Genomic DNA, 25,830 nt, shown 5'->3' on the forward strand with positions numbered 1-25,830 from the left:
ATTTTAAAAAGCAGTAAACTTATAGGCAATGTTTTTTATTCCTTCTGTGATTAGTATTAGAGCAATTAGAGAGCCTAGTGAATAGTGTTGTTGTAAGTATGTTAGCTTTTATTATTATTACAATTACTGTTGGGGCTGATGACAGCTATCAATGTGGCAGGAAAAAGGATAGTATGGACTGGATTGTGTCCCCCATAGAAAATATGAGCACCTCAGAATGTGACCTTATTTGAAATTAGGGTCTTTACACAGGTAATCAGGTTAAAATGAGGTCATAGGACAGGCCCTAATCCAATATGACTGCTGTCCTTATAAAAAGAAGAGATTTGGATACACACACAGAGAATGTCACATGAGGAAGAAGGCTGAGGTCTCCAAGCCAAGGAAGGACAAATATTGCCAGCAAATTCCTGGAAGCTAGGAGAGAGGGATGAAACGTATTTTCTCAGAGGGAATCAATCCCACCATCACCTTGATCTTGGACTTCTACCCTTGTTTAAGCTACCCAGTTTGTGGTCCTTTGTTGTAGCCACCCCAGCAAACTCATTCAGAGGGGCTATAGCCATAGGCAGCCTGCATCCTTCTCTGGTGAGTACACATTGATTCCTGGCATTCCTTATGGTATGCCAGATAGATTTCAGCTTCCATCTCTCCCACCTTCCTGGAAAATTTATCTTTCTTTCTTTCTTTCTTTCTTTCTTTCTTTCTTTCTTCTTTTCTTTTCTCTTGAGAGAGGGAGCACCAGTGGGGAAGAGGGGCAGAGAGAGAGAGAGAGAGAGAGAGAGAGAATCTTAAGCAGACTCCACACCCAGACTGACAAGGGGCTCGATCCCACAACCCTGGGATCATGATCTGAGCTGAATTCAAGAGTCGGCGCTCAACTGACTAAGCCACCAAGGTGCCCCCTTTCTGGTCAATTTCTTAATGGTTCTGCCAGGTCTAGGAGCTCAGGACCCCAAAAGATATTTTGAGGGCATACCTTTAACCCTCAAGATAATGCTTCTGGCCTTGAGCAAATCATCCCTCCTGATCTCAGGTTCTTTATCTCCAAGATGAAACTCTTCAGGCAAAAGTGTCTAAGTGTCTCTCTCCAGCTAAAAATGTGATGATTGCTGCAGCAGTGATAAAGGTTAGCCTGACCTTCCATAACTCTCTTCGTTTATTCTGTTAGAGAACCAGCCTCTATAAACAAACTTCATCTGGAATATAAACTATATGTGTGTGTGTGTGTGTGTGTGTGTGTGTGTTTTTACAGCTGTCAGCATAGTCTATTGGAAAAACATGGCCATAGAAATCAGGAGATCTGAAATCTAATCTTGATCTCAGAATAATTATCAGATTAAAATATAAAATAATATCATTTACTGTCTATAAATTATGGTTTAGGCTAATTTTTTTCTTATGCCTTAATAGAAAAATCATTTTCAGTTAGAATTAATGAAAGTAAACCCAGCATGTGCATGAAATGAAATATTGAGACTTCTTAGATTTTTCCCTTTCTCAGTCCTACCTGCACTCTTTTTTTAAAATTAAAAAAAATATTTATTTGAGAGAGAGAGAGAGAGAGCGAGAGAGGAAGAGAAGAGACAGAGGGAGACACAGAATCTGAAGCAGGCTCCAGGCTGTGAGCACAGAGCCCAATGCAGGGCTCGAACCCACGAACCGTGAAATCATGACCTGAGCCGAAGTCGAACACTTAACTGACTGAACCACCCAGGTGCCCCATATCTGCACTTTCTAATGTTTTTTTTTTCCCTCAAAGAATAAATCAGCTTCTGACTGCCCAGTGACAGCCACATGACTTGTCTTTTAGAAGTTGGAAAGGAAGTAATACCACTGCAATATTGGGAGTAATGATATGTGTCATTGGACACAACATTTTTGCCTGGTGCTAAACCTTTTCCTAGGGTCACACTTGGTATTAGGCTGTGTCCTGAAGTCTTTGAGAAGCATCTCAACATGTAGTAATTCAATAAGCCAGTGTATGCGTGGTTCAACATAAAGGACACTCACAAAGGAAGCCCACGTGGCTTCTGTGCAGTTCTAATAGGCTTACACAAGGAACTTGTTACAAAAGCCGTTCCTTTATTCATGGGTTTTTGAACACAGACTATGCTTTTTCGATAATTTTTCCAGGGATTGTTCTTCATAGCGCTGGTAGCCTTCCATGTTGTTTTATTGCTTATATCCAATGAGAACATAGGCATAATACAAATTGTTATGCATTATCTTGGCTTTTGTTTGGAAGAAGGAACACACACAATGCCATACCAAAGTGAGTTTATTGACATTCCTTGAAGGTGGTATGATGGAAGAGAAAGCTCTGCCTGAGTATCACGTGACATTTCTCTTGCTGATGTAAGCAAAATCAGCCCAGTAATGTGGACTTCTCCTGCTATTGACTAGAACAAAGACTTTTAACAAAATTGTTATAGACATTTCCTTAGATAAATTGGAAGCTGCAGGAAGTAGGCTAATGGAACAATATTTACTCTATATACTACCTCTAGGCACCTTTTTTTTTCTACTAGAACAAAGGGACTACATGTCACTAACAGGAAAATAACACTTTCTCTTTTGGACCTCATGATGGCTAGAACATCCATCCCAGATTTTTATGATATAGTATTGCAGTAGATTTAATAATGAACACTGAAGTACATAATAATAATAATAATAATAATAATAAAGCACCACATTTGTTATGTAAAGTTCTAACTACTTTCATTTGAAAGTGTTTCATCTTGACTGGGAAATCATTTGTGGCAACTGAGAAATTTTTTGAACCCAAATTTTGGACACACAGTTTGACACATGGACTGACAATGCCATAGATGTAACATTAAAACTGTTCTGGAAAGTCTGGCTTATTGACTTGACACACAAATATACTTACCATGAATGGACATGTGGTCATGGATTAAAAGAGAAAAAGATTTAGAAGCCTGCCAAAGAATCCCAGATCTCTTTTTCTTAATTTTCTCATGGCCCGCAAGAAACTGTGCTACAGCGGTGATGGGAAGGAAAAGTTCTCACAACCACTGCCAACTTCTCTCTACATAGGAAGTTACAGAGAACTCCTACCCTGAAGAGGCAATTTCTAATTTTAGGAGTATCATTTTCATGTGATAAATAAAATGTCATATCCATAAAATTATTGTGACACTTCATAGCATTTTAAAAGCATTTTTCTACTTGAAAGATAAATTTTCTCTTGCTTATTATTTATCCTCTGGTTAAGGGTAATACACTCTTACCAAACTAACTCTAAAACGTTTTGTTTTAGGAGAATTGTGGTTTATAAGTGATTAATATAAAATGTCTCCATGGAGAAAATTCATATTTTTAGTAAAAAAAAAAAAATTAGAAGTGGTAACAAACAGATCTGCCTTGCCCATTGAGTCACATGATTGGGGGAGGTTTACACCTCCAGCTGATGGAATTAATAGCATAATTATACATGTAATGAAAAATTATACATAATTTTCATGTATTCCAGCTTCATATGTTAGGGAATAATAACTAAAGAAACATGACTTGGGACATGGGGAAATCATAGAATCATTCCATAACAACTGTCTGTTCTCCTCTTCCCTTTGTTTATGATTCTGTGCAAGACTGTCATACAATCTGGGGCCCTGTCAAGCAAGATTTGCTTCCTTTCAGCTGACTTTGACATCAGTATTTCTTTTTGGAATTTTATACTTTTATCAAATACTGATCTTGTAATGAATGCTTCGTGGGACACATTTAGAGCCATGGCACCAGGGCAGGAGGAAGGAGGAACAGGAAGAAGGAAAAGTTAGTTGAAAATCCATTCATGCCCGAGATATCTATCTCTATATATTTTCTAGGATACCTTGTTCCTTCTGTGTATGGGTGGAATAGACATCAAGTAATCTAATTAATATGTTAATTAGATGTTTGTGTAAATGTAAAGCTCCTCACGAGCAGGTTCCATCTTTTGAACATCTTCCTCCCTTGCCAATGCCTAACAAATAAGAGAAATACTAAAAAGAGAATGGAGTGCTTGAATTAATGAGTGTTTACACATGTATAACACCAAGTTCTAAAAATGAAAGATGCTCCCTATACTAGATATGATGTTCAAAGAGTTAAAATGGTGAAATGATTTGTATTATTCTTATGCTCTGATTTTATAAATAACAGCTTCAATGGAATTCATAACTTTTCAGACACTGAAATATGTACTGAATTTTACAGATCCCTCAAATTTATATTATGTAACTTGCACATTCCATCTTACTTTGGCAAATACTCTTTTAGACAATAATAGAAGCTAAATTTCTGAACGTATTACTTCCTGATTGACAATACACAGCAGCAAGGTGTGCTGGACATTATAAATAATTCCTACTAAAAGAAGTTTCATTTTGGAGGGCAGGAAATACAATGTGCTGCCTGTACACAAACCCATACAAGGAGCAGGAGGCATGGCTTCCTGTGAAACTGACTTTGTCTTAAATGTCTCACATTTATCCCTTGTTTAGTATATTGGAAACAAACGATGTGACGTTTCAACAGTGAGGCCCCTTTAGCTCTTCTTTTCCCAGTGAAGAAAAACACTTTCACTCACGACATATTTCAGACAACATGGATAACAAGTTTAGAAAAATAGAGATTCACCATTATGTTTGCACTTATTCCAAATGGAATCAAGAGGTTAGGCTGTCTTTGGAGCCTGCAACTGTTTTCTTGAAAACACTAAGTTTTCTGAGATACCTCTTTACTGAGTGCTAAAAGAAACTGGATCTCTATTCTGACAAATCAATGTGCCTCTGGGGGTGTTAGGTGTCTGCTCCAGGAGGATTGCTATGGATGAAGAAGGAGTATTATATTGCCCTTGACCCCGAACAAGCACCATCACTCTCTGCAGCTTCTTGTTTAGTGTGGTCCCCATGGGACAATCAGATGTGAAGGAATTTGAACACCATCATAAAGAAAAGAAAAAAAAGAAAAGAGCATGAAAAAAACAGTATCAAAGTTAAAACAAAGTTTGTTTGCCAAGCAATAATTACCTGGCTTTAACAAAGTCATGAGATTATCTATACATTTTTTTCCTTTGTGAAGGAGAACTGTAGCTAGACCGAACAAAGCAAAACAGAACAAAACAGTACAGAACTCAGGTATTCAAACCAACCTAACATGGCCTTCTTCCCTCTCTCCTCTTTGCACCATCACATTCCACACAACACAATGTGGGGAGAAGCCTCGTCCTTTATGCTACATAATGAGATCTCCTTCGTGTGCACAAGTTTTCTGCTTCTTGTGTGGTAAGTGCTCACGAGGGGTGCACCCCTCCTAGACTTCTCTAAACTCAGGTTGAGCCACAATCCCCACAACCATTGAGATGCACCACATTGCATCAACAGGAGGCGTTTTTCTTGCTTTTGTTTTTTGTTGGAAAGTGTAATATTTGCACCATATGCCTAGGCTCGTTCCAGCTAATGGGACTGATGCCACATATGAATCATGAGTTGAATGTATAAAAACTGCAGCTTTGTCACTGCTGTTTCTGGATGGATAGTGTGCACAGGGAAAAGTAGAGTGGGAGCAAAAGAAAATGTTGATTGACTCCTAGACCTGGAGTTGCTCGTTAGAAATTATAAAAAATGGTGGCTCTGCTCAGAAGACATGGGCATAAAAAAGCTCGGAATGCTTAATGCTCAAATTTCCCTAAAATTATATAAATGGAAGTAAACTTTTATTACCATTTGGTCAAGTGTAGCGTAACTTGCATTCATATTTCATTGTTAGTAATGGAGGTATGTGGAGATACACACAGACCTTGAGACAGCTGTTGTTTAATATTGCATACAGGCTAGCAGTTCATTGAGAGTAGAGGAGATAAGCCTGAAGGTAGGATCTCAGAAGAAGGCAGTTCTTCATGCACAGCTTTTGTCAATCCTGATTTGGTTTGAAAATAAAAATCATGGAATACCAAAATCAAAGGAGAGTTGATTCAGGGAAAGGGCAAGGGGATGATCCCAGAAAGGGTGATGTGATTGCCAGGAAAATGTCAGGTGAGTTTCCATTTCCTCATTCAAGTCCAAAGGTGCTGGTTTCTTCTACTGCTGTTAGCAGCTTTTCATATAACATGGAGTATGAGGGATAAGGTGGAAGATCCAGTCGGTTGAAGCATGTGTGTGCCCTGAATGGGGAGAAAAGATTGGTGAAGGTGTTTGTTTCAAGGTACAACTGGTCTGTATGTATCTGTATGTATCTGTGATCAATCTGAAGGTATGAAGCAAAAGGGAATAAAAAATGAGCACAACCAGGTTTTGGACCACCATATAAGATTGCAACTAAGAACGATGGCCTTCTAGGCATGAATAAACTAGTTGAGGGAGTAGAATAACTAGAAACATTTACAAGCAAACCACACTCATCAATCGACAATATCAGTTTTATTCTGCAGTTGAAATATGAATTGGATGTGATCAGTGAAGGAGGCAGAAATGTCATTAATACTACAGGATCATATTCCCAAGTCTCCTTGTCTAGCTCTGATTTCTGGGCCACAGTAAACCATGTGTATTGATGTAGAGATGCCACCGGATGCCCTGAAATTCTGAGATCCAATGCTCTATCAAGTCAGGTGTGCCCTGGAGACAGTGTGACTCTTCTGTTTCAGGGGGACACAGCTAACCTGACATCAGAGTGTGTCACTTCCAAGAACAGCTGAGCTTTTGGAATAGTCTTCCCTGGTTGCCTGGAGCATCCCTGTGCCCTGAGTTCTGCCTTATTTGTCATATTCTTCATTCATCCTATGGGCCCACGCACACCAGTATCTGGTCTAGATAACAAATGGCTTTCCTTGCCTTGCACTAATGCACGGACCAGGACCAGACCCTGTATTACCTACATAGGGCTCAGTGGTGAGCCCGAGAGGCCCAGGACAGTTTCCCCTCGTGGAACTTCAAATAACCTGACTAATTTCTTCCTGTCAGATGTGCTTTGTTTTTATGGAATTGTTGGTTGAGGCCAAGGTCTATACCAAAGTAGGGAGAAAGGTGGATGGGTGCAGCTCAAGGCCAATTTAATGTCTTTTGCTTCCTAAAAGGTGTGTTGCAATGGTGTCTTGAGAAGCCAACCAGCACAGAAGAAGGGCACATGAAAATGGAACGAAACAAATAAAATAACAATAAAAGAGAAGAAGATAAAACATCACAAAACAAACATATACACAATAAGACTAAACACAACTCTAAGCAAAGAGACCATTCCCCTTCATTTGAATTTCACTTGGGATACTGAATTCTTCTTTTAATTACAAGATCCCTAGGGAAGTTGTGTATTGTTTATACCTTTGTTTTCAGAGTTCCTGATCAGGCTGATGCAGTGCTCAGGGTATGAGAGAGATTATTTGGGTGATGGGGAGGTGGGAAGAGGGAAGAGGGAAGGTGGGTTCTCCTGCACGGGAAGAATAGTGGGAGGATGCTGATGTTTTTGCCTCTCAGCATCCATTCCTCCTTCTCCTGGCCATAGCTCCCTCATTATTCTTGGAAAACTAACCCCCGAACTCCTTGTGCCCCCACAAGCTCCAAGGGTGGGCACAGGATAGGAGTGTATCTGGCCTTAGGTCTTAAGGATTTACCTGGGAAGAAGCATAAAAATAGACCAAGATTAGCAGAGTCTCAGATTATGACTGAAGATTCAAACAGGCCTCTGTTGACCTCACAAGAGAATAATTAAAATATCTTACCTAAACTCATTTGAGTAAAAGTGGAAGAGCACTCAATGTAGGATGACAATTACAGTGACCCTTCTCTATGTTTAGAAAGATTAAAACAAAGACATGCTCTGGTTTCTGGCTAACCAAGTTAAGTAGGGTGGGAAAATCCCAAGTATGCTTCTGAAACTAGCTGAACTAGTTAGGAGCAAGGTATGAGCAGCCATCATTGCCTTGGTTTTCTTCCTCTGGCCATTTTAACTGGCACTCATGAGTGGAAATGTTATGTCAAAAATCCCACATTTGCAAAATAGCTGGAACCAAATTAATTGTGTAGAAGATAATTTCTGGGAATAATCTGAAAGCATTAGCAAATGGCACCTCTTCAAGACCTAGCATGGCTACCCAGTTTCTTCGAGTTGCTTTTACTGCATTTATCACCAGCTTTGGTTAATTCTCTTAAGTAGACTGTAGTTTGTAATTGAGAATGAATGAACACAATAAAATCATGGTTTGATTCAGCATTCTTCTTCTTTTTTTTAATGTTTATTTATTTTTGAGAGAGAGACAGAGAGACAGAGCACGAGCAGGGGAGAGGCAGAGAGAAAGGGTGAGACAGAATCTGAAGCAGGCTCCAGCCTCTGAGCCATTCAGTGCAGAGCCCAATGTGGGGCTCGAACCCACGAACCATGAGATCATGATCTGAGGTGAAGTCAGACGCTTAACTGACTGAGCCACCCAGGTGCCCTTGATTCAGTATTCTTAAATGCTTGCAGTTCTCCAGGCATGGTTCTGACGGCATAGAACACCTGCTCATTCCCTCCCTAGGCTCTGGGCCCAATGCTCCCGTGTGCAGTAGGTGGCAGAGAAAGCACAAAACCAGGGGTAGGAAGACCTCTATTCTGCTTACAGCCTAGCCACTTGCTAGCTTTATCACCTTGGGAAAGTCAGTTAATCTTTCTAAGCCTCAGTTTTCTCACTTGTAAAATGAGGGCAATAATATATGCTCTGTGTAGGTCAGGGGGTTGTAGTGAGGACCAATGTTAGAATGCACATAAATGCCTTTTGTAATCTGTGAATATTTATTTATTTATTTATTAACTTTTCCTTTCTTTTTTTTTCTGGTTTTATTTTTTTTAATTTAATTTTTTATTTTTTAAAACTTGCATCCAAATTAGTTAGCATATAGTGCAACAACGATTTCAGGAGTAGATTCCTTAGTGCCCCTTACCCATTTAGCCCATCCCCCCTCCCACAACCCCTCCACTAACCCTCAGGTTCTTCTCCATATTTATGAGTCTCTTCTGTTTTGTCCCCCTCCCTGTTTTTATATTATTTTTGTTTCCCTTCCCTTATGTTCATTTGTTTTGTCTCTTAAAGTCCTCATATGAGTGAAGTCATGATTTTTGTCTTTCTCTGGCTAATTTCACTTAGCATAATACCCTCCAGTTCCATCCACGTAGTTGCAAATGGTAAGATTTCATTCTTTTTGATTGCCACGTAATACTTCATTGTATATATATATATACCACATCTTCTTTATCCATTCATCCATCGATGGACATTTGGGCTCTTTCCATACTTTGGCTATTGTTGATAGTGCTGCTATAAACATGGGGGTGCATGTGTCCCTTCAAAACAGCACACCTGTATCCCTTGGATAAATGCCTAGTAGTGTAATTGCTGGGTCGTAGGGTAGTTCTATTTTTAGTTTTTTGAGGAACCTCCCTGTTTTCCAGAGTGGCTGCACCAGCTTGGATTCCCATGTGAATCATCATCTAAACATAAGATTCTCTTAATAATGCAACCACAACTGCAGTTATAATTTCCGGAACTGTGTCACACCTGTGGGTACTCAAAAGCCTCTTTCATATAAACCACTGGTAAATGAATCACCCACCCTGATCTCCCATTTGTGCAACTGATATTTTGGAACTCCACATGAATCTTTTCAATCATGCCAGGTCAATTTTCACTCTGTTGTTAATCTAGGGTTCCAGCATTTTGAGATAATTCAGGATTTAGATTGTGCCAATCACTGTATTATTTGCCCTTATACTTTGTAACATCTACAGTGTCTCCTTGATTTTTTCCAAGTTGTTGATTAAAATGGTAACCAATGATAGCATGCTCCTCCCCAGAAGAGACCACTTTAAGGCTGGCCAAAAGCAAACAACACTACTAAAAGCAAACAAAGCAGCTCTCTGCTGCTGGTTGTTCAGCTAGTTGTGAGGCCAATTTTAGAAGTCCTGTCTCCCCTTCATGTCACTTTCTTCTGCTGTCCAACCATAGCCTCCTTGTACATATGGTTCTTACTCTCAGGGGTGCCCGAGTGGTTCAGTCAGTTGAGTGTCCAACTTTGGCTCAAGTCACGATCTCATGATTTATGAGTTCAGGTCCTGCATCAGGCTCTCTGCTGTCAGTCTGTCAGCCTTTCAGCACAGAGTCATCTTTGGATCCTCTGTCCCCCTCTCGCTATCCCTCCCCCATTTATGATCTCAAAAAGAGAGAGAGAGAGAGAGAGAGAGAGAGAGAATAACAGATGGTTCTCACTCTCAGCACTACTAAACCTATTCTTTTTCAACTTGAACCTCTTGATCCCCAAATCCAGAGGCCCATTCTCTGCCCACACCTCCTCAAGCTTTTTAAAAGTCTTTGATATCTTTTCTTCTTGAACATCTCTCTCCTCTTGCCTTCTCTATGGCTTCTCAGTGGCTGTCAGTTTCCCTTCCAAACTCCCAATGGCTCCCTCAAGCCTCCTTTGTAGCCTTACAGCCTACAGAGCAGGGTTTTTCACCTTGGCACGACTGACATTTTAAACTTGATAATTCTCCATTATGAGGGGCTGTCTTGTGCATCGCAGGTGTTTAGCAGCATCCTTAGCCTCTACACTAGATGCCACTAGCCCCTCCCCAACAACCAAAAATGTCTCCAGACATTGCCAAATGTCCCCTGGGGGGCAAAGTCATCTCTCCCATCCCTCTTGAGAGCCATCCCTATAGAGTAAGTCAATATCTACCTCAACCAGGCCTTCCCCTCCACCTGGGCTTGGGCTCACTTTACATCTGCAGTGGAGCATGTTGTTAGAATTCTGTTTGCAACTTTTAGGCCAATCTGCCCATGACTCATAGTTCTGGAATCCCTTAAGTTCCCCTCCTCTCCTTTATTCCATCTCCATGCTGCCTTGTGATGTGTCTATTCAGACTAGCTTCCACGCTTTTCTTTCTTTGGAGCCTCTCCTCTGTTCCCTCCCCAGTCCTTGTTGTACAGTAAGGAAACTCTCCCACTCTCCCTTTCTGGACGTGGCCTACAAGTCTTAGTATCCTGTCTCAGTCCCCATGAGTAGAGATGGTCAATGGTCATCCTGCCACATTCTTTGATGTGAACGAGCACTTTGCTCACTCTCCACTACCAATTCTAGATCATTACTTTTGAGTCTTTGATTAAAAATTTCTGTTCCTTTTACTCAGCTATAACAAAGGATGAGATCTTGCCGTTTGTGATAACATGGATGGAACTTGAAGGTATTATGCTAAGTGAAACAGATCAGACAGAGAAAGAGAAATATCAAATGACTTCACTTATATGTGTAATGTTAAAAACAAAACAAAGCAAACAAACAGAAAGCAGAAACAGACTCATAAATACAGAGAACAAACTGATGGTTGCCGGGGGTGGGGTGGGGAGGGAGGTTGGGCAAAATAGGTGAAGGAGAGTGGGAGGTACAGAGTTCCAGTCACAGAATGAATAGGTCACAAGAATAAAAGGCACAACCCAGGGAACATAGTTAATGGCACTGTCATAGCATTGTATAGTGACAGATGGTAGTGACACTCATGGTGAGCACAGCATAACCAACAGACTTATCCAATCACTATGCTGTACACCTGGAACTAATATAACATCTTGTAGCAACTATACTTCAATTAAAATAAATAAATAAAAATAAAAGGGAAACAAATGTTTAAAAAATTCTATTTCTCTGAATCTTGTGCCACTTAGACTTTTTTCTATAATTACAGGTTTTATTTGGCATTTTATTTCAATCAAATAGGATAGATTAGAAGAGTGTACTACCTGCAGGTAATAAGGGTAAAGTATTGTTTTTTTTCTTAATTTTTTAAATGTTTATTATATATTTTTAAAAGAGAGGGAGAGACACAGAATGAGCAGAGGAAGGCAGAGAGAGAGGGAGACACAGAATCTGAAGCAGGCTTCAGGCTCTGAGCTGTCAGCACAGAACCTGATGTGGGGCTTGAACTCATGAACAATGAAATCATGACCTGAGCCGTAGTCGGACGCTTGACCGACTGAGCCACTCAGGCGCCCCAGGGTAAAGTGTTGTTTTGAGGAACTTGTATTTCAGACAGACAGACATGCACACACACACACACACACACACACAGAAGTAGATACACATGTACTGGGTTGTGACGTTTGTAAAAGGTATTTCTTTCTGTGGCCTATGATTAAAAAGTTTGCAAATCAGTGCTCTAGATATACCTTCCATACCTTCTGACCTTCCAGCTATAATTACATTTATCAAAATCTCTATTACTTTGCTTAAATCCTTCCCATTCTCAACACATTCTCAACAGACTGTGTAGCTTCTGAGTCCACATGGATGACCTGTTCAATGCCCTAACATGCTAGCTCCTTGACCTCAACCTTAGTGACTGTCCCACCTGTCTTATACTGAAGTTTATCAGGCACTGTAAAATTACATCCTAGAAACCATTATTCTCAAAGTCCTCTTTCCTAACCCTCCTATAGTTTTGGGGAGGCAAGGGATTGGATTTATGTAAAGGTTTTATTTAGCCTGGGCTATGATTCAGGTTTGGTTGCATCAGTATTTGGCATTCTCATCTGGGCAGCCAGTTGTCTGTAGAGGGGAGATCTGCAGACAAAGGAGCTCCAGACCACCTCTCCTCCCAGTGTGGGCAGTGTGCATTGAGCTCACATTCTCTGGGAAGTCCTGGGTCATCCTGTGTCTGCTTGACTCTCCTGCCAGCCTCTGGGCCCTTCCCTGCCCCAACTCATTGCAGATGTTGCTCCCGCCCACCTCAGGGCCTCCTGCCACCTGCCATGTCATCTGGCCAGGTCTTTCCAAACTACCATTCTTAGAAGTCAGAAGTTACTTCTTTCTCTTCACACATTGGTGACACTTTTTAGGTTCTTGGATCTTCAGAAAATGCACAAGGAAGACTAGTTAGGGGTTACTATCCAGGGGGTCATTTTAACCGTCCTCCCAGGAGTATCTCAGCCTTTGCTTCTTCTTCCTGGTCCAGGGTGAAGTCCCTGCCTCCCCAAAGAATCCTCTCTGGGGTTTGTGGAATAGCAGACTTTTTAGGGATGCCTCGGCCCTGATGTGAAGAGCCTAACGATAAGCCCACCATCCACCTCATAAGCTGTTTGTGTAGGTGAATAGAATTAACGCACAATTCAAAGCTGCTCAAAGCAAATACGTAATTAGACTCAATCTGTGATCCCCAAATGACAAAAGCAATTCCTATTTCCATTTCCTAAAGAACAAAACTGAGACTCCTCAGCAGGGGCTTCTCTCTGTGATTCACCAAACTATCTCTCTCAACCTTATCCCTTATGAGTATCACTTAGGACATTCTGTCCTCCATGCTGGCCCAGCACTCCTTCCTGAACACATGCTGGCCACCTCCCACCCCCAGGCCTTGCTCAAGCTGCTGCTTCAGCCTAGAGTTCCCCTCCACCCATTCCTTGGCCTTCAGTGCTCACCTAACTACCAGCTTCTTTGTGGCATCTCCTCCTACCAGCTCAGTTGGGATTATTAGGTCTGTGTTCTACATCCTCATAGCGTCTTGTTTTTATCTTCCCTTCTCAGTGCCCCTTGGATTCCACCTTGTGTTGTAATTTATTACTACTGGGCTGCCCTCTTTCCTAGACTATAAGCTCCTCTGGGAAGGTAGGTGGTTGTATCTTAGTCCCTCCTTGGGGCAGAGGCTATCATCAAATGGTGACTCAACACATTCTCCAAAATAAGAAGAGAATGTTTCCAAATAACCTTGTCTTTCAAATCTTTCATTAAACTAGACAAATGGGAATCTTGCCTTTTTAGCATTATTTTCTTGCCAGATTTAATTCAGTAGGTTCAGCCATCAGCAGAACCATGCAAATGAGCACTGAGGGGCTGCTGAGCAAGTGGGTGAAGCCAGGGCTGAAAATTGTGCCAAGGCTTTTGGCTGTTATTAACCAGCTGGGCATGAGCTCTGTTTCCTGGGCCTCCTGATGCTCACTGGCATCAGGTGACTTGTCTTCAGGACTTTAGAAGGTGTGGGAGATCTGGATGCAAATCATAGTTCAGTAAGTCCTTCCATCGGGATTTAGCAATGGTATCTGGGAAGTCATGTGGAAATAGAGCTGAATGAAATGTGAATCTCCTTTTATAATTAGAAAGTATCATAGAAGAAAGTAGTATGGATCAATCTTTTCTTTTGTTGTTGAGTAGGATTTATTACTGTAGTACCTATACAGAAGCATGTCTTTAGTGCTCTTTATTTCAGGGCAGGAAAAGGCTGCCCAGAGTGGATTATGAAGGACCCAGGAAGTGTAGGGATTAAAACTCACAGTGTAGGAAATGCATCTGTTAAACTGCCGGGATCTTTAGTGTCTCCTTTTTTGCATTTATCCCACAATAATGTCCTTGACAGCTTGCTATATAGAAGTCTCTCTAGAGGCCTGTGATACATACAGTCTTGTCCTCACATGGTTTAAAACACAGTAGGATAGGGGCACCTGGGTGGCTCGGTTGGTTAAGTGTCTGACTTCAGCTCAGGTCATGATCTTGCGGTTCGTGGGTTTGAGCCCCATGCTGAGCTCTGTGCTGACAGCTTGGAGCCTGCAGCCTGCTTCCGATTCCATGTCTCTCTCTCTGTCCTCCCCCACTTGCTTCCTGTCTCTCTGTCTCTCTCTCTCTCAAGAATAAATAAACATTAGGAAAACATAGTAGGAAAAATGTGACACGTACATGCATAACTATCCTACAGAGTATCAAGTGACATGCTGGAGGAGTACAGATACGGCGTTGGAAGGGTTATTTTGGGCTTCCAGCCTCTCCTCCCACCCTCACCAGGTGAGACATTCCTCCTTAAATTAAACTGGGCTATGTACAGATTGGAAAGCTTCCCACAACTCACACACGGACCATGACATTATTGCCCAAACACCATCAATAGTCCAAAAATAACTAAGAATACGGTCTAAATTCACATCCCAGAGCCTCTTCATTGGCACCTTTCATCAGTAACTCGTAACAAACTGTAGGTGGCAGGGAATTCTATCCTAAAGGATCATCATCCAAACTTAATAACAAAGTATACTTGGTGGGTTTCCTGAAGGCTGGCAGGAGCCCGTACCTGGGGAGAGACGTAATCTTCCCCCACTTCTCTATGCAGAAACGCCGAAGCCCATTGCTTCCTCGAAGGGCTGCGAAGCCTTCGTAGGGCACGCTTGACGTTCCCGTGACGAACTGAAGTAATCTCAGTCTCTGCTCATTATTGAAGCGCTCCACGGCGGCCCAGAACCAGCGGATCACAAGATGCCCGTCATGATAACCTGAATGGGGCAGAAGGAGGAAGGGAGGATGTGCAGAGAGGAGGAGGAAGGGAGAGAGGCGAAACACGCAGCAGGTGCAATGGGGACCGACTAGCTGCTGCTGGCCTGCCGATTTCTCTGACGGCCTTCACACAAGTCTAAGACCATCTGTGTAGCTAGGTCAAATTTTATAACAAAAGCAGATTTAGAAAGTAGCCATTTTATTAAAAGATTTTATGCTCTGAGGGGTGTCCTCAGAGATGTCTGCTTTCTATGTAAACAATTGGGACCACACTAGTCATTATCCTGCCTCATATAAATGAGACAAGGAGTGGCTAGATATCCTTGGGGACCCTAAGAGACAAAACCCTCTATGAACATAATATTTCACTGTATTTTCTCTGTTCTGAGGTCTTAGCTCTTGGTAACTGTATACCGTGGGACAGTCTAAGACTTAAGAAGGACGGAAGGTAAACGACAAGCGTAGAGAACAGAAGATGCTGGAATCTCCAGTGGGCGTTAGTGATTAGTGCTCCAGGAACAGCTGCTCTCAGGCCATTTGGGCCCATGGAAGAGGTATTGAGCCGCTGTCACTGTACAGTTGGGAGAGCAAGCTTGGGTCACCTGATTCAGGTAAATGATTCACCACCCCTGCAAATGCAAGAGGCACTCCAAGATGGGAGAGATGTACGTCAGCCAGGGTAGAAAGAGGGAAGTGAGGTGTACGTGAGCGCAGGAAGGCTTTGTGGGAGTGGAGAACAGGAGAAACGGAGAACAAGAATGAGGAAGAAATATGCAGGGAATTGCAAGCTGACTAGTGCAGAGAGGGGTCTCAGGGAAACTGGCTGAGGGCCATAGAGGGCTGTAGCAGCCAGGCAGAGACACTGGGACTCGACTCCTTGGTTTTTCCCTGCCATGCCAAGAAGTGCCCAGTGGTCCCACACAGGCTTCTCATGGCTGAGTACACTGGGGAGACGAGGGAGGCTGAGATGGCGGGCCCAGCTTTCTGTCTATGGCTCCGACTGAGGTTTCACTGTCATATTTTACACAAAGAAATGGTTTTGAGCCTTAAAAACAAAACACTTTCAAAAGTGATACGGAGTTTGTTTTGTGGATAAGGAAATGGCTTGGTGAAAATGTCTCAAGAAGACTAGTTTGGCAGCGTGAAGGCCAATAGTCAGGAGAAGTTTAGGGTTTGGAGAGACAACAGAACCAGGTTGCGGCGAACTGAGACGGAGGGGAAGAGGATTGCAGTTCCAGCTGGAGCGGAGACGCTTGCTTGCCAGCATGTAACCTAGCTCAGGAGCTGGTCTCTGGGTGGCCATCTCGGTCATGCATCTACGTGCAGTTAGGCCAGAGATTACAGTAATGGGGATCACCTGAAGGAACATGCAGGATGGAAGTCACTGGAAGGCTTGTTAGGAGAACCTACTCTGCGTTGAAGGCCAAATCGAAGTAAGGCCAAATTTTATTCACCCTTTAAGAAGTTCTGAAATATATATCATATATAGCTATAACATGGCATATTATCTTATATATATAACTATACATGGAATATAAATATAAAAGGAATATTATTCAACCACAAAAAGGAATGAAGCAGCGAAACACACCTTGAAGGAGAATGCCTAATGAAAGAAACCAGATCCCAAAGACCACATATTGTATGACTCTGTATGAAATATCCAGGATAGGTAAATCTACAGAGACAGAACGCAGAGTGACGGCTCTCAGATCCGGGAAGCAACTGCCGAATGAGTCCGGGGTTTCCTTTCGGGGTGAGGGCAATGTTTTGGAACCAGCGAGAGGTGATGGTTGCACAACATTGTGAATGTACCAAATACCACCGCACTGTTCACTTTAAAATGGTTAATGTTACGATCTGTCAATTTCACTTCAATATGACATGTTTTAAAAAGTGGTGCCCTGTGTCTGTGCTGGGCCCCGTGTCTCACCTCCCCGGTACTCTGTGTTATTCCGCCAGTCATTCAGGTCGATTTCCGCCGTGCCCGCTATCACCAGCTCCAGCTCCCTGGCGTCGAACACAGAGACAAGCCTCGAGTCTACCACCTGAAATACAGATTAGGCTTCAGGTACAACCACACTGAAGGTTTTGTTCACTTATTATTACTTCTGTGGGTTAAGTTGGGAAACTGATCATCATTTACAACTTTTATTTTCTCTTTAAAACAATTTTTTTTAACATTTATTTATTTTTGAGAGAGAGAGACAGAGAGAGAGAGTGGGGGAGGGGCAGAGAGCGAGAGGGAGACACAGAATCTGAAGCAGGCTCCAGGCTCCCAGCTGTCAGCATAGAGCCTGATGTGGGGCTTAAACCCACACACAGAGATCATGACGTGAGCCAAAGTCGGTTGCTTAACCGGCTGAGCCACCCAGGCTCCCCTACAACTTTTTAAAAAATGTACTATCATGCTCAAGTTCAAAATCGTGACTTACACATTTTGAAACACAACCCATTCACGAGCTGTGAACTCAAAAAAGGTCCCAGGGTTTTCACTCCCTCTGATGCTCCCTCTCAGAATGATGTTATGGGCAAACCTGACTTGACTTTCTCTAGGCACATTTAAGTTCCAAGTATCCTTGCATTTTAAAGGCAAAAATCCAAACACTGTGAAGTGACTTGATGTTAGTATTATCACTTCACTTAAAAGGTATCCTCTCTTCCACATAAAACTATGACTTGTTTCCTAGGAATGGGCATTCTATATTAAAACAACTGTGTTTTCCTTCCTTTCTCCCCTCTCTTCCTTCCTCCCTCTAAAGAGGGAAGACCTCCTTTGTGAGGGCGCTAAGCTCTGACTTTATACCTTATTGCCAAATGTGTCAGACACAACTGAACACCTGAGGTCAGTCGGTGCCTCCTCTAATCAAAGTAGAGATGGACAAGCCAGTGAGCCATGTTGTTGTCCATCATGGCAGGGAAAGAAGACTTTCCAAGACTCGAGCCTTGAGAAAACATTTACAGTGTCTTGTTTCTTAATTGCAAAAGTTTAAGGGTGTCGACGTTTGGAGCATAGGAAGCTGGAAGCTGTCCCTGTCCTCTTGATTTACCACCTCAGTATGGATTACGTGGGCACCGAGTGACACTACAACAAAAGAGAAATCTACCAAGAGTGGACAATGCCCTCGAATGCCTTCGCTTCACTTATTTTTATTTCACCGAATGAAAGGAAACACACACATACAGCTCTTGACAGGAGCTAACAAAAGTTTTCCTATCTGGCACACTGGGGCCACAACAATATCTTTGTGAGAGCATTTTTCACCTACCGTAAGAGTTTGGTTTCCCAGAGAACTCTGACACCTTCTTCATCTACCCCAAGGGTGTCCTCTTTGCCCTCTGGTGACGGGAGCTGAGCCCTTTGCCCGCCTTGGTTCTTCTTCTCCGTTTTCCCCACAAGCCACCCTCCTCACCTCATAGAAGCCCCGCACCAGGGCCTCCGTCTGCTGCACCACACCGCGCTCCACCCGCCACTTCACCATCCTCTCGATGTACTCCTTCTTGTTCTTCTCCGTCACCTGCGTGTTGGCTCCTCCAGATTTCAACTCCCTTTCCGTTACCTTGTGGGGAAACAGAGAGACTGTGATGCTTGTCAACTCAGTGGATCGTGCAGTGACTCACATCAATTCTAGGAGGATGAACTATTTACAAAAAGTCTTCTTCAACGTGGCTTCCGCATTATTGCCTCCTTAGTTCTTGTTCCTTTCCTGGAAGCTACTAAAAAAAGCTCTGCGTGTTCTAAGATGATACTGATGCACCTTACTGCAGTTTTTGTTTTATAAAGAGGAAACATGTTTCTTTAACTCAAGAGGCATAATGGAAATAAAAGAAAAGTGCTCCTGGTTGTCCCAGGGGAACAGATGGACCAGAATGTCCTTATACCATAATCACACATTCAATTTCCCCAAATCCCAATTAGATCAAATTCTCAACAGCCACCAGCCTCCCCACCGGAAGCAGATCATTGGCAGAAAAATAGCAGATAATGAGAAGATGGTTTTTACATCCCAGTGTAATAGTGGCTGAAGAATGACAGACTGAGAAAGGAAACAGAATGACAATGCCACTTAACGTACTGACACTTGTTTGTTAGGACAAACGAGTCACTGAGAAAAGTTACGATCTGTGTTCTGTCTTTTGAAAGGCAAGAGGGTGGGTAACATATTAGACATTTTTTTTTTATCAGAAAGCTTTGGTGTTTGGAGGGGGTCATCTTAAATTCACTTAAGGGGCTCACCTCATGTCTCAAAGCTATAAGACATGTAAGGCATACCTCTACTTAGTCATTGGCTTAATAAACATAGATATGTATATTTGCACTCATTGACACAGCTACCTGAATAGTCCACAAAAGTCTGACAGTTATTTTTTTCTCCAGCACTTAGGTGATTAGTACTAATCACAAAATACTGGCCGATTATAACATCCTAGTTGCCACTAATTTTCCACACTCCTTGGAACCTCTGATTTTTAGCTGCCCAGTAAAAGACTTTATTTCCTAACCTCACTTGCAGCTGGGTGTGCCCTGTAACTAAATTCTGGCCAATACTCTGTAAGCGGGAATGTTGTATGGCACTTGCAGGAACCCCCTGAAAGGGAGGGGTTGTTGCTCCTTTGTCCTGATGCCTCAGACAGGAACATGATGGTTCAGGAACTATTAGCATCTGGGCCATAAGTGCAGATGCCCTTGGTAGGTGTTGCAGCCTTGGGTTGCCTGCCTCTACACTTTTCTGTGAGGGAAGAATAAACTGTTAGTTTCAGCTGGGTCATTTTGGGTTTCTTCTCTGGCAGCTGACTCTAATCCTGACACACCCAGGAAACGCCCATCATGTCTTTCACCTGCATCTATCTGTCTGCTCCGCAGTGTCTCATAACTTGCCAAAAGAAGGGCTGTAACTTGGTTTCCTAAAACCCAAGTCATAGTTCTTAGTGACCTCATTTGAAGAGGAACGAGACACCCATTTACAGAGATATGAGTTATTCTAGACCTATGGCACATCCTCTTTGGGAACATCTTAAACTTTTCTGAGTTGTTCCTATGCCACATACCCGTGAAGGATGGCTCTTTGTTTTTTAGATATTATTTTTTCCTTCTAATTTTATATATTCAGTTGTTTGTGGTTTACCTCATTTTTTTTAAGTAGGTAATATGCATCCATGGAATAACATTCAAGTGGCATAAAAGGCCATAAATGAAAAGCAAGCTTCTTTCTCATTTCATCTCCCAGCCATACAATCTCCCCACATGGAGAAAAATTGCCCTTACTTCTCTTCCAGGAAGATTCTATGTATTTATCAGAGAATATGTATATATCATCTCTTTTTGCTCACAAACAGTAGCATATTATATACACTGTTCATCACCATACTTTTCACTTAAAAATGTAAGAATTGTTTTATACCAATTTAGAATTGACTTATTCTATTTTTGTTATAATACCCTATTTATTGTTTATGATTTACATGTAAGTTGATGGGCTGGGATGTCTTGCATTTTTTAAACACACATCCCACTAGCTCACTATTCTGTTGTGTGGATGTATCATAATTTATTTAACCAATGCTCCGTTGCTGGACATTTATATTGTTTCAGATCTTTTTCAAGTATCAACAATGCTGCAGTGAAGATCTTGATACATTACTCATTTGAATTAGGTGTGAATAAATATATTAGCAGGACAAATTTCTAGACATGGGTGCTGAGTCAAGGGCAGGTGCATTTATTTTCTTATTTTTCTTCGTTTAATTATTTTAATTTTTATTTAAATTCCAGTTAGTTAGGGGCACCTGGGTGGCTCAGTCGGTTAAGCGTCCGATTTTGGCTCAGGTCATGATCTCATGGTTTGTGAGTTTGAGCCTGCATCGGGCTCTGAGCTGACAGCTGGGAGCCTGGAGCCTGCTTCGGATTCTGTGTCTCCTTCTCTCTCTGCCCCTCCCCAACTTGTGCTCTGTCTCTCTATGTCTCTCAAAAAATAAATAAATGTAAAAAATTTTTTCTAAAATTCCAGTTGGTTAACATACAGTGTAATATTAGTTTCAAGTGTAGAATTCAGTGATTCACCACTTACATACAACACCTGGTGGGGGTGTGGGTAGGTCCATTTAGAATGAGGGTAGCTATCCCAAGGTGCCCTTCATAGAGAGTAAACCAAACTTCTATCTACACTCCCATACAGCGTGTCTGTTCTCTACACCATCTCCAAAACAGAATACTGCTAAACTTTCTGACTCAAGATAATCTCATAAGAGAAAATGGCATTTTACTATGCTTTAATTTACATTTTTACAACTTGTGAATGAGATCGAGTATTTCTTCATATTTCCGTTTCTGGGAACCATTTATTTTTTGCTAATTTTCTATTGTGTCATTGGTCATTTCTTATTGATCTGTGGGATCTCTTCCAATGTTGAAAGAATAGGTTTTTGTCTGTGTAATACATTACAGCGTATTCGATATTATGCCATGTTGACTTTGCTTATGTTGTATCGTGGCCACATAGAATTAAAACAATAATTTTAGTTTGCTATGTCAATCTCTGCTTTTATGACTTTGAAAGTTGGGTCATATCTACAGGAGCATTCCTTACTGGAAGATTAAAAATAAAAATCTTGGCATTTTCGTCTTCTTATTTATTTATTTTTAACAGTTCGCTTTCTGATCCAGGTGGAATTAATTTTGGTGTAATGAGTTAGGTTAGGAGTGTAACTTAAACTTTAAGAGGACTACCCATTTGTCTTAATAAAACTTTCTAAATGATAGAGTTTGTTTTACAAATTTACCTTCTACTACAGGACAGATATAAAGAATGAACTAAAAGAAGTCACACACAGGGAACAGTGTATTTTATACTTTCATCTAGTACAAGGTAGGACAGTCATGTGAATCGTATATTCTTTTTTTTTAAAGATTTTATTTTTTAAGTAATCTCTACACCCAAAGTGATGCTTGGATTTACAACTCTGAGATCCAGTGTTGCATACTCCACTGACTGAGCCAACCAGGTGCCCAATGAATCATATATTCTTGAACATATTTACATGTACCCTTTATAGTTACAAGGAGAAATAATTTTTTCCTTAAATATGGAAGAGGGTATTATTCAGAATACCTGAGTGTCCTTTACACAAAGGAAATTCAACAGAATGCTGACCTGTCCAAAATTTATGATTATGGTATGGTGCTGCAGAGGTCAGTGGGTACCTCTCACACAGATTCAGCACACTGTTCACATTCATCAAGATACTTATAGAGCCTATCATCTCAATTCTCACAACAAGCCATTTCAAATTATCATGTGTCAGAGGCTTTTGAAATCTCTTGTAAGTGACTCAGGCTATGGTTAACCTGATAAAACTGTAACCCAGAAGATTTAAAGGTATATATACTGGTGGGAATAAAAATAAAAAAAGCTTTGGGGTGCCTGAGTGGCTCGGTCGGTTAAGCATCCGACTTCGGCTCAGGTCATGATCTCATGGTCCGTGGGTTCGAGCCCCGCATCGGGCTCTGTGCTGACCACTCAGAGCCTGGAGCCTGTTTCAGATTCTGTGTCTCCCTCTCTCTCTGCCCCTCCCCTGTTCATGCTCTGTCTCTCTCTGTCTCAAACATAAATAAATGTTAAAATTAAAAAAAAAATGCAAAGCTTTATCTTATTAATAGTATTGAGATACATGCAGTTTGGAGGAGCAAACATCTAGATGCTAGTGATAAAAAAAAAGTATTTTTGTAGTTGCGCAGATAACAGAAATACCTTACAAGTGTATTTCACACTTCAAAAAATGTTTTCTGATCCATTATCACATTTGATTTTCAAAAAACTCTCTAAAGCAGATCCATGTCATAACAAGGAAAAGAAAGAAGACAAGGAAGTAGTCCTCAAAGAATTGTATTTTAAATGGATGAGATTCTTTGTTTTCTAGATTAAAAAAAAAAATCCCATTACTTTACGATCCAGCAATCCCACTCGTCAGTATCTATCCAAAAGAATTGAAAGCAAGAACTTGAACAGGTAAATGTATACCTATGTTCACAGCAGCATTATTTACAATGGCCAAAATGTGGAAGCAACCCAAGGGTCCATCAACAGATAAATGGGTAAATAAAACACAGTATATACATATAGCAGAATATTATCCAGCCCTAAAAAGTAAGGAAATCCTGTCACATGCTGTAATGTGGATAAACCTGGAGGACATTGTATTAAGTGAAATAAGCCAGTCACACGAAGACATATACTCTATGACTCCATTTATGTGAGGTATCTAGAGCAGCCAAATCCACGGTAAGAGAAAGTAGAATGGTGGTTTCAAGGGATTGGGGAGAAGGAAAAATGAGGAATAATTGTTTAATGGCTATAGCTTCAGTTTTGCCAAAGGAACAAGTACTAGAGATTATACAGCAGTGTGAATATACTTCACAGGTTTGAACTGTAGACATAAAAATGGTTAAGGTGGTAAATTTTGTGTTATGTGAATCTTCCACAATAAAAAAACAAATGGTCTTTTCCAAGCACCACATCTCACAAACCTGTCCAAAAACTTCTTCGTTAACAGTGAAAGTGAGGTCTAGGATATCTGTGATGTTGTTGTCCTTCATCCATTGCAAACTCTGGTGAAATTCCTCATCCAGATATTCCAGATCACTTAAATCACAGGGCCTGGATGCATCCCAAGGGTGAAAGGTAAACAGATTGTTAAACAAACGGCTGCCCAGACCTGGCTAAAACAATATACACTGAGTCTAACAATTTGATACTTTTGAATACATTGATGAATCTTTCCATCCATTCAATGCTTTTTTTTGTTTTTGCGAATGACAGTAATAAACATGGGATAGTTACTGACTCAGGAACTCTTGATGGCAATTGGATAAAAGTTTTTTTAAAACATTTAAAAATAACTAAGTTTTAGATAAATTCTACTTAGTAGTGTAATGCAAAGTTTGTAATGTTACTGTAATTATTTATATAAACTGATTCATATCCTTTATATGATGTTATAATTGTCTACTCCTATGCTTACATAAAAACTCCAAATGCCTTTTTATTGTACTAAAAGGTTTATGTGATATCTGAGCATTCAGGAAAGTGAACAAACAGGAATGGTTAGGGCAAAACAGGGACAAAGGGTCAGTGGTGCCAGGGAGGTCAGCGACTGTTGTCCCATAGGCAGGGCTGCGGACCATGGCCTGCAATACACTTACAGTCTCAGGAGTGCCTTATAGAAGGGCCTTGTGAAGAAGGCATCAAGAAGGTACTGATGGATCAAAGCCAGGCCTAGGATCCGACCACTAAACCTGAACCTGGAACACAGACAAGGCAGAGCAATTTAAGGCCAGGTAGAAATTTACACTGTTAAAAATTTCAATTTGTATTTGTGTTTGATGTATTTCTTGATAATACTCATTGTAAGTTGTTTAAGGAATTTGCCAATTAATGACACAAGGGAGGTACCCATTCTCCTTCTCCTCCTTACTCTTTACCATAAACAATGCCTATGTGCTTGGTATGTGCTAAAGGAACACTCCTTTCCCCCAGGTACCAGAATAGAGTCATTAGGCTGGAATTCTCTCCTCAGAACTGATGGTATAAGGACCCAAGAGAAGAAATGCACTGTAAAGGGGAAGTCTGGAACCTAGATAAACAATCCACATTGAACCTGAGGAGGACCTGAACCCAAGACACAGAAAATTTTTTTGGACCGTCCATCCTTATCTGTTCAGATATTCCAGAGATACCACCTGAAGGTCAAATGTGCACCTGATACCTGCCAAGAGGTGGAGAATTTGAGTATGAGTCCCATATGGCAGTTGTGCTTACAGTCAGTGGGAAGAGTTACATTGAATCACATTGTGATAAGCAATAAGCTGAGCCGACATTGCTATTAAATACTGCCAGCCACATGCAAACAAAGAACAGGTCTCTGCTGGAAGAATTGGTCCTGTAGATCTAGCTACCTCCAGATGTAAGGGCCTTTACTGATTTAAATCCTTGTTGGGGCAAATCCTGGGATTTTTCTAATATCCTGGAAGTTTTGCTAATAACCTGCTTGGCTGAGTGCTGAGGCTCCCTTGGTCCCATTGTGACCCTGCTCCGCAACCAGATTCTTATCTGCTTGGTCTAACACCCTGGTTTCCTCACTGTGTGGGCCTTGCCCATCTCTGGCTCCTATGTCCATATAACAGGGGTCTCCCTGGTCTCTTTCCATCTAAGTAGATTTTTCACCTAAGTGTGAACTTAATTGTGATTTTTCAGATGGTCTTAGTTGGAATTTCCAATTAACCCATCTTTACTACCTTTCATGAGGTTCTTTTCAGGCTCAGAAGATTTCCTACTCTTTACTATAAAAATTGTTTAAATTAATGGATCATTTGATCCCATAGAATAAGCATAATTATAAATAACACTTCAAATTGGCAATATTTCTGGGGCTCCTGGGTGGCTTAGTTGGTTAAGGGATGAACTTTGGCTCAGATGATGGATCTCACAGCTCCTGAGTTCGAGGCCCATGTCGGGCTCTGTGCTGACAGCTCAGAGCCTGGAGCCTGCTTCTA

General features: G+C 41.3%; 1 protein-coding gene across 4 annotated transcripts in view; it reads right to left on the bottom strand.

The window, feature by feature from the left end:
* Positions 1 to 2,263: 2,263 nt before the first annotated feature.
* HECW1 (HECT, C2 and WW domain containing E3 ubiquitin protein ligase 1) overlaps positions 2,264 to 25,830 on the bottom strand; it is a 429,025-nt gene continuing 405,458 nt past the window's right edge. For all 4 annotated transcript variants that reach the window (XM_043588504.1, XM_043588501.1, XM_043588502.1 and 1 more), the window contains 6 exons: positions 24,481 to 24,579; positions 23,806 to 23,935; positions 18,695 to 18,841; positions 17,215 to 17,329; positions 15,082 to 15,280; positions 2,264 to 6,172 (listed from right to left, as the gene is read on the bottom strand). In XM_043588504.1, coding sequence (XP_043444439.1) covers positions 6,061 to 6,172; positions 15,082 to 15,280; positions 17,215 to 17,329; positions 18,695 to 18,841; positions 23,806 to 23,935; positions 24,481 to 24,579 — 802 coding nt within the window. In that variant the 3' untranslated portion in view covers positions 2,264 to 6,060. The remainder of the gene's footprint in view (positions 6,173 to 15,081; positions 15,281 to 17,214; positions 17,330 to 18,694; positions 18,842 to 23,805; positions 23,936 to 24,480; positions 24,580 to 25,830) is intronic.

The sequence above is a fragment of the Prionailurus bengalensis genome, chromosome A2 (genome assembly GCF_016509475.1).
Source record: "Prionailurus bengalensis isolate Pbe53 chromosome A2, Fcat_Pben_1.1_paternal_pri, whole genome shotgun sequence".
In the NCBI taxonomy this organism is placed as follows: Eukaryota; Metazoa; Chordata; class Mammalia; order Carnivora; family Felidae; genus Prionailurus; species Prionailurus bengalensis.